Raw genomic sequence first — 9854 nt, 5'->3', positions numbered from 1 at the left:
AGGTTCTGTTAATAATCGCTTTGAGACTGATAATATCAACACACACGAGAGAGACTAACCTATAACGCGTCTGCCTTACACCAGGTCCACCTAACCTCATTTCCTGTTTTTATTTAGAAATGGACGTATTCAAAATTTTGTACCATAGACTGCGGTTACTTTCATTACTGAAGTTGATTAACGAACTTTCCTAAAGCCATTAGAGTTGTAAAAATTAACTTCAATCTACGGTATAATCTATGGAATATCTCAAACACACAAAAAAAAAAAATCTTGTTGCCAAATGTACAAGAATTCCTGAGTCACAAATGGAATAGGAGTGGGACGAAACCCCATTTTATTGAGCATTGCTAGAAAAAATGATTATCCAATTGAGACATTTAATTCCAGGAAGGAAAACGGCGTTAAACCCTCCACTACCACCCTCCACGCCTCACATATCTGAGTTTTCAAACAGACATTTATAGCGAGTAGTTTGGATTCGATGTACGACAAGTCACAATCCCACAAGAGGAGATCATAACAAAAAAAAAGGCAATCCTTATATAGCTGGTCCAAATAAGGGTGGTTCAACTCTATTTAAATTAGAAACTTAGGATTCTTATTCTAAAAATTTATCAAATCCGAAGTTCTTTTACTAATTTGAAAAATATTCAATTTTCAAGCCCCAACAGGCTAGAGAAAAATGAGCCATTTCCTCACCTATTAACATCAAAGACCTAAAGCTAAACGAGATAGTCAAATATTTTTTATCTTTTTTTTTATATAAGATATTTTCATTAGAGAATTGTGGAGTCTTAATTAAAACACTGGATGCAGAATGATAAATACATCTATAAGTTCCTGATATTTCCACATCCTGGATCACTCATCGTTCCTAAGAACTCATCAATATACCAAGGACCATTAGCAAATCCATGGTCACATGAGTGACAACTAAGAAGGAGAATATACTAACTCCTTCATGGAATGATTTTCTAATTTAGGCACAATAGGGAGAAGGTTTTTTTAGCTGTAATTGTTGGCACTACGCGTTTTTTTTTTGTTTGTTTTTTTGGGTCACTGAACACGAATCTAAGGCTTGCTGACAAATATTATTCCAAGAAACTTGTTTTGTTTTTTTCTAAAAAATAAAAAAAAGTTAGCACTTCTTTTTTTGTCATTTATCATATCGGAAATTAAGTTTCGTATCCAAGAAAATAACGGGAAGAGGAAACTTTAAGATAGTCAATAGTTCGAGTAATATTCAAAAAGCGCCTGATTTTGAAAAACGGCATGAAAAAAAGGAAGCAAAATTTCATACAAAATGCATGGATTATATTTTATTTTCGGCAAGCCTGCTACACAAGACCGTGGGTAAGAAAGGCGACTTTTCAGGTCTCTTTGAACGATAATTTCACTGGAGCATTTAGAAACCTGCACATAACTGAGGTATTACCAATGGAAAGGTTGAGAATTGTTACAAAGTTGTCGGGATTCATAATGAATGATCCCTGAATAGTTATTGAACTGTCAGAGGGGCAGATCAAAACGTAGATGGGAGAATTGTATTTAAGTCCAACTTGTGAAATTGAGTTTTGGTGGTATTTTATTATTAACATTGCATTACAAACAACCATATGCAAAACACTGGGACTGCCATAAATTCACCTGAGGAGTGAACTGGAGGGGAAGCCTCAGAGGAGGGGATGGCTAGTGGCCATTAATTGTTACGTCAGTTCTCACTTTCTCCAGAGATGTGGGCCAAGGTGGCCAGCCAAGTTCACCGGCCTGACCCAGATACAGGTGTTGTCCATCATTCCAGTCTCCAGAACTCCTGGAGCACAGCATTTGATTTGATATGGGAGTGTTGGAGGAGGGGTATAGACGAACTTTAGATAGGACACTTCCTCGTTTTATTCTACGTCAGTAATTTATAAAATGGCAGAGAATACTGAAACAACCCTGGTACATCAAGCTTCATTAAAGAGACTGGCTGTACCCTAGTTCTATATATATATTTTTTCATCAATAAAATACAAACTAAAAGTTAATATAAATGAAATCAAGCATTAGGACATGACTCGTTCATCATTCTAAACATGACAAATGATTTAAAAGCAAGGTCTCAAAAGGCCGCTCCGAATCCAAATGTCAATAACACAAAACCTTCACGCTGAAACAAAAAAACCAGCCTTGCAACCTACAGGCGTTCACTTTATATTTCTACCTTTCTAAAGGAAGTACAAAATACAGTTACCTCAGGAGTTCCTTTACAAGAAGGCCCAATCATAGGAACAAAAGTTAATCAACTATTAATCCCATGGTGATGAACCTTGTGCATGTTTTTTGTTCCAGTACTTGCTCCTTGAAGTACAATACTAATTACAATCAATAAACAGTGCAAATTAATACACTACAATTTATCATTCACAAAGATTTATTTTGAAAAAATGAAAATTATTTAGATCGTTTTTGTATTTTTAATCTTTTGTATCATAAATTCAAATCATTTCATATTATTCTTCTATTCATTAGACTATACCCTCCCCTAATCAACTGTTAAAAAAAAAAATAATTTAACGGTTATATCAACCATGTAAGGCCGATCTGTTATAAAATAAATAAATAAAAATAAATTCTGTTTATAAACCTAAAGGAAATATTAATAATAAATCAATGAAAAATAAATAAATGATAAATGTGAGAGAAACCTTTCATCGGTGCCAGGCAGATGGTAATGTCGAGTTAAGGGGGTCATCCTGTGGTTATCTTTGATTTTGGTCCCCAACTACTCGTAAAAAAAAAATCTAGCAGTAGTTAGGGAGAAAAGTCTCGGACTACGAAGCAAAGAATCTCACAAATAATCAGCCCTCATTTTGAGAGAATACAGCAACTAGTAATGTTCACTTCTAAGGACATATTCCACAATATATTCTATCATTTATCAGACTAGACTAACCATCCATTTACTAAATTTCATTTTTTCTAAATCAAAGTTACATAACATAATATCCAAAGGGATATAATACCAGTGTCAACTAGAATTATACAATTTTAAATATTTCTATTTAATATAAGCTTTATATGTTCTTAATATAATATTTTAAATTTTATTACATTTATTTGTGTTATAAAATTCATAGTATAGTTAATAAGAAAAAAATTACTTGTTACAGATGGGGCTGAGTGGAGAAATGGATGGTTGTGGCCAGTTTATGAAGTACAGCATGTTTGTTTCAAATTTTATAATATTTGTAAGTACTTTATCTATAATACTATATAAAGAAAAAGAGTCTAACTAACAAAACAAAGTAAGCTTTATAAATTTAAAATAAAATTTGAGCAACAGAACATAATCTTCAACAATACCTTAATTAAAATCAGTTACTGACTACATAACTTGAGCACTTGAGTAAAAACATTAGACAACTGATATTTTTTATATTACTCAGATATTCAATAAAATCTGAAACCAAGATCTCTTCTTAAAACCCATGATCATATTACCATATTACAAACTATCTCAATCTTTGATTTTTCCTTTTCGACAGAATTATCTCTATCCAATAGAGCTCACACATTTCTTCAGTTTAACCCACTTTCAATTTAACAATAAATATCACATACAGACTCTTTCATATATATTGTAGATATATGCAACATACCTACCAATTCAACAACATATAGAGTTAACTATGCTGACGATACTAACATTTTAGGAATATACCATGACCTTCCACTATTGGGCCCACTGACTTAACAAATCTTTTACTTTACTATTCTTACAATTCTCTTACATTAAAATACAATTAAATCACAAAAAAAATCCCAAAATACAATAATCATCAAATCTTCTACAAGTCTATCATACACCCGTTTACAACTGTGATAGTAAAACTTCTCAGATAGATGCTCTACATTACTTTGGATTTGACCTCAACTGAAGGACAAGTGGAAGCCACACATTTCAAAATTAATTTTATTTTTTAAAGATTGTAAACTACCTGGAAAGAAAATTATCCTCTTATTATAAGAGGAAAGTTCATTCACTTAATCTTATAAAGGGTATTGCTGAATGTTGAGTTACAAGGGTGAAACAGCACAATAAACTTCATACAAAAAATGAAGAAAATCTGTAAGTTGAGAAATGCACATTCTAAGAAACCAATATTAATGTCTTAGAATAAAGTGATATCTGGCATACTATTTTATTACTAACATATTCCTTACTATCATTATATATAAATCACAATTGCTAAAAATAAATTTTCCTTTGCAATATGTTTTAATTATTCATTCCAACCTGTTTTTGGTCATTGCATATCAATAAAATATCAACAAAGGCCTGAAATTCAATTTTCATGCTTGTTTGTGTATTAGAGTTACCAACCAAATACATCAAAAATATATTTTTTTATAAGTAGTTCTTTTAATATTGACTTTTTCAAAATTCCTGAAATAACCAAATTTATTTTCTGAAATGTCAGTTATAAAATGAAAGCACATACACCATGTTTTAAAATGAGCTATAAAGCATCCTTTTAGCAAAGTGTTTCACGAATTGTGGTGTGCTAGAGCCTTGGGATGGCCTCAGGAGAGCATCACACATTTTTGTACAGATTTATTAATCATCTTTCCTGATATTAAGATGTTGACTGAAAAGTTTTTACAGGCAAGTTCACAATAAAAGTGACACAAAATGTACATTTAAGCTATCTAATTTTTAAATATTTTTTGAGAGGGATCTTCCTTTTCCACAAGGCATGTTGGGATTTCCATTTTCTTAAAAAAGAAAATTAAACTTTCATTGTTAGTAGCAAACAGTAAAATTACGTTTTTAAATTCCAAAGAAATGCAGTAATTCTTTTTCACAGAATATAACAAAACAACAGGGTGGCCCAATGAAATATGATTTTTTTAACCCTTGTTTATGGTCCACATACAAATTATATCAATACAAAGATCTAGATTGTCAATATATAGCTTTACTGTGCAAGAAGGATCAAATAAAAATAAATTCTTTATTTATTCTTGGACACATCCCTTAAGGATAATACTAGAAAAATAGTAGATGGGCTTTACAATCTTAAAAAAATTAAAAGTAACAAATAAAAAACAAAATAATTAATAGACGAGAGAAAAAAAATAATAATTTAAGAAAGTAATACTAATTAAAGTATAAATATCTACTGAATTAATGCAGCAGTTTTCAGCTGTCTAATTGTAAATAAAGATCATCAATTTCAATTCTATTCGAACTTGATGGATACTATGTAATGGAACAGGTTAGGTTTGAAGCTGGGAAGAGTACCAGAGCAACTGATGAATGTAGGAATGTAACTCTAAAGGAATAAGGACCTAATAAGGAAGACTCTGTCAAAAGTTGTGGTAGGGTAGGATGTTGTACATAAATCTGAAGACCGAGAGCAGGAACACCGTAGGTCTTTGCAACCTGAGTCCGGCTTGGAGGAATTTTCTTTTATTTTTGTGGGGGTCCCGCAAAATGAAAACTTGAACCCCCACTATGGTGTTAGAAAAGGGTGGTATCCTGTAGATAACTTCCCTGTATATCAGAAAAGACTAGGAAGAGGCTGTATGATAGATGGGTGATTGGATAACTTGTTAGAGGAAGAATGCCTGAAAATACTTATGACAGTAGGAAGGATAAAGCCATGTAAAATCAAGAGATTGAGGCATCTCTAGATAAATTGTACAAACCAATTTATTAAACAATACAGTGTTAGGAATGTATTGAGATGTACTGACAAGCATTAATAATATGTTTTGGATAGATGAATCCAAATAACTATTAAAATAAAACAATAATTATTCATCAGAAAAAATATCAAATATATATAAACGTAATTACCAAGTTAAAAAATGCATTGATGAATGTATATTTGTGTTTGCAGTTGGGAGGACTTACTGTTTTTGGCTTAGGAATATGGACAATTATGGACAAAAGTTTTGTAAATGAGTTACTGGGCACCAATTTATTCATGGGTGCTGTTTATATCATTATAGCTACTGGAGCTATGGTATCGCTAATAGCATTCTTTGGATGTTTGGGAGCCATAAAAGAGATCAAGTGTATGCTGCTTACTGTAAGTTATAACTCATTCCTATAAATTAATTCACAAAAATAATAAGTCAATGAACCAACTCAATGTTAATATAATTCCATATTTATTTTTATATTAAATATGTTGTCTTTAATTATACAGTATTCTCTGATCCTGTTCATTATCCTAGTGGTTATGCTCGTTGGTGGAATCCTAGGTTATGTCTTTAGAGAAAAAGTGAGGAGGTCAATGGAACAGGAAATGAACCTATCAATAAAACTATACAAAGAGAAACGAAGTATAAGGAGAGCCTGGGACGATACTCAGGAAAATGTAACAATAAATCAAATTTATTTTTACTTGGGAAATTATATAATGAAGAGTATTAGTTGTAAATATATTAATGGTTTTCTTACTCTTTTCAGCTGCAATGTTGCGGTGTCAATAGCTATACTGATTGGCGTGGTGATATACCAGATAGTTGTTGTAAAGAGATTAATGGACAGGTAACACACTAACATTACAGTAACTTATTGTCTGGTTCACTGGTTCACAAAGTTGCACTGCTCTTATATTTTAAGGGTTCGCTAAAAAACTAATTAGCAACTCCAATATTTATAAAATTTAAATTATTTATTATTTTGCATACTTAATTTTATTGGTAGTTATATAGATTTATTTTATTATTAGATTTATATATATATTGTTAAACATAAAAATAAAAACATACCTGTTTTAAAGGCTATTATGTTCTTATTCTTAAAACAATCATAATTGATACTGAGGAATAGATGTATTTTTCTGAACTTCATTATATTTAACTAAAAGAATTCCTATACAAATTAGCCTTGCAATTGCTTAGTTTTATTACACCACAACAGTTCTAATTTAAGAACTAAAACGACCAATTTTTGGTTTGTCCCAAATTGTTTCTTTCTCTTCTAGACCAAAGGATTTAATTAGGAGGTATGCCTTGAATCCTTTTATTGCTCTTACTTGTTGTTTTAGTTATCTAGGGCTTTAGGGCGTAAAACCCTGAGGTCATCAACGCCCATGTTTTGCACTTTATAATTCTATTTCATTTATATTTATAATTCTATTTCATTTATGTTTATAATTCTATTTCACTTTATTTTTCTCTTTAAATAATTACAAAAAAAATTTAAATAATTACTTCTTCTAGAGTTTTTTAGTTCGTACAACAAATTTTCTAGTTTAAATCTTATTTAAAAGGCCATTCCTTTTTAAGAAAACCAAAACCATTTCCATGTTCTTCTGGTCATCATTCAGAGAATCCGATACAATCGATCCTACTCCCAATCTAGTCAAGTTCGTGGAACAGAAATGACATTCCTCAAATATGTGACTGATCGTAAGTACACTGTTGCAGTATTGACATTTTGGCATTGGCAGCTTACTGATCAGATATATATAAGTTAAACTTGTATGACCTATTCTCAATCTGGCAATAGCTACCTCCTCTCTGTGATTGGAACGGTTTGATGTGATCCATAGTTTAACAGTATTTTTTAATAGTTTTTAATTTGCTTGGTGGAATTTCATTCCACATGGCTTGCCAACTAGATCAAAATTTCATTTGTCATTGGAAGACTTATTTCTTGGGGTGTCAGAATGGCTGCGCCCTGACCTGGAAGAGCAAGTGCTTGTTTAGCTGCAATGTCCGCCAGTTCATTTCCAGCAATCCCCATGTAACCAAAAACCAATATAAAGAACACAGTTTTTCCCAAGTTTTCGAGCATGTTGGTATAATTGTGAATATTTATGAATTGAATAATTAAATAATTGTGAATTGCCAGGTGTTTCAGGTAAATAATCTTCATGGCTTCTAGTGAACTTAAAGAGTCAGTAATGATAACTATGTTAGTATGTGTCACTGTCATGGAGAAGTGGAGTGCTAAGGCTATTGCCTGTAATTCAGCTGTATATACACTGCATAATTTATGCAGTTTTATTTTATGGGTTGAGTTATTAGTGATGAAAGAGGATGCTGTAGACATGTCTGATTTTGATCCATCAGTATATATAAAAAAAGGATCAGAAATATTTTATATACTATATTCAGTAGGTGATGTACTACCTTTGGGAAATCGGGATAATTGGAGCATTGTATATATTTGGTAGCCTGTGTATCCATGGAGGATTAATGACTTCCAGGATGTACAGAGGTATTTCTTTAAAGAATTCAATAGCAGTATGTGTTCTTTCTGCCAATGGGAGTGTTGAATTTATTTTATTTCTAAAAAAATTTGAATATTTAGATTTGAAGATGTATTTATGTGTAGGGTGATCATTTTGAGAGTATAATTTTGAAATATAGTTTATCGCCAGCTTTTTCCTTCTGAATAAAATTGCTCTTACTTATTTTGTATCATGATAATTATTTTATGGCTTTGTTCTCTTAAAACATCTGCAACCTACAGCTAGGTCACAGTGTTTACATATACAGTATTTCATTGCCATTATTTTACCTTCTCGATTCAGTAGGTTTTTTACACTATTCACAACTCGAGTATTATCTTGTATAATTGGGATTATCTGTCTTAAGTGTACTATCTTCTATACATACACCATTATTTTTTTTCCTGCCTCTACCCCTTTCTGGAAATACAGTATTCAGTAGCAGGGCAACTATGTGTAGCACTACTGCTATCAATGTTCTATTATCTTTTTTTTCAAAATAGTGATCAATACAAATAATACTGTTATAATCAAAGAATATTTCAAATTTCCAAGGTAACAATGAATGGAGCAATCATACAACTTAAGGTTACTAATAAAATTAAATTTGAATAAACAAATATTTAAAATATCAAGCAAAACGATCTTATTTATCATGAGCGCAAATTTATTAGTAGATGGTGATCTCTTTTTCAGAAAAGGAATTGTAAAATATTCCCCTTTTCACTTAATATTCACACACAAGGATGCCTTAATGTGACTGAAAATTATGTCAAAGACCATGCTTCTATTATAGCTACAGCTGCTGTTACAGTTTCTTCTTTAATGGTGAGTTTAAAAAAAAAAAAAAAAAATACTCTATTAAAAACTTTCATTTGCTAAATAACTGAAGTGTTTGAAAAAGTAAGTTCAATTTAGATACTGAATAAGAGCATTATATAAACTATAGAAATACCATACCTGTCATTCCCTCTCTTCACTAGGTTTTTTAATATCAATTTTGAAATAACAATCAACTTAGCAATAATAATGCTATCATTGTTTAATCATTGCCTATCATAAATATACTTAAAAAAAAAAAAATCTGTACCGCTACAAACCATGAAGGGTGCAGTTCTGGATAAGGAAGTACTGTTACTACTGTTGCCTGATCAACGGTTGTGCAAGGAGGTGATTAGGTCAGAATCACACTCAATCACCAGATTTTTTACCCAGTTAAGGGCACCTACTTTATGAGGCCAGGTGGACCTCGGAGGGCTCCCAAATCCACAGGGCTGACTCACAGCTAAAGTGAAACAGAAAATAATTATCTGCCACAGTCAAATTTGAAGTTGGGTCCTTGGAGTTAGTAGCACAGTGCCTTACATATGAGCTACGTACTCCCATCGATATAATATATGTTATTTATATTTATATAAATAGCATTGCGGGTCATTCAAGTGTTCTGCACTGTGTCTTATGATACATTGTGAGCCATTTCAAATATGCTTCCTACTGAGCTTCTAGTGGATGAACCCAAGCACATATTTTGGCAAGAATGAGAACAGCCAACTGGCTACAGGGTGGAATGTAACAAAACAGAAAAGAAATTATACTCTCAAAAGATGGTAG

At 31.7% G+C, this 9854-nt stretch overlaps 2 protein-coding genes across 4 annotated transcripts in view; one reads left to right on the top strand and one right to left on the bottom strand.

The window, feature by feature from the left end:
- Positions 1-9854, bottom strand: part of LOC106683934 (putative inner dynein arm light chain, axonemal) — a 63623-nt gene that overhangs the window by 38055 nt on the left and 15714 nt on the right. The gene's annotated exons all lie outside the window — the stretch shown is intronic.
- The window catches only part of Tsp74F (Tetraspanin 74F), an 80416-nt gene that overhangs the window by 64764 nt on the left and 5798 nt on the right, over positions 1-9854 (top strand). For 2 of the 3 annotated variants that reach the window (XM_014425720.3, XM_067049249.1), the window contains exons 3-6: positions 3159-3236; positions 5895-6086; positions 6207-6377; positions 6470-6550. In XM_014425720.3, coding sequence (XP_014281206.1) covers positions 3159-3236; positions 5895-6086; positions 6207-6377; positions 6470-6550 — 522 coding nt within the window. Of the gene's footprint in view, positions 1-3158; positions 3237-5894; positions 6087-6206; positions 6378-6469; positions 6551-8939; positions 9072-9854 lie in introns of all 3 variants that reach the window. The other variant, XM_014425719.3, reaches the window with a different exon arrangement.

Source organism: Halyomorpha halys, unplaced genomic scaffold (assembly GCF_000696795.3).
Source record: "Halyomorpha halys isolate HHAL.00 unplaced genomic scaffold, Hhal_1.1 Scaffold531.1, whole genome shotgun sequence".
Classification (NCBI taxonomy): Eukaryota; Metazoa; Arthropoda; class Insecta; order Hemiptera; family Pentatomidae; genus Halyomorpha; species Halyomorpha halys.
The sequence above is the reverse complement of the archived record's forward strand: the minus strand, read 5'-3'. Positions and strand labels throughout refer to the sequence as shown.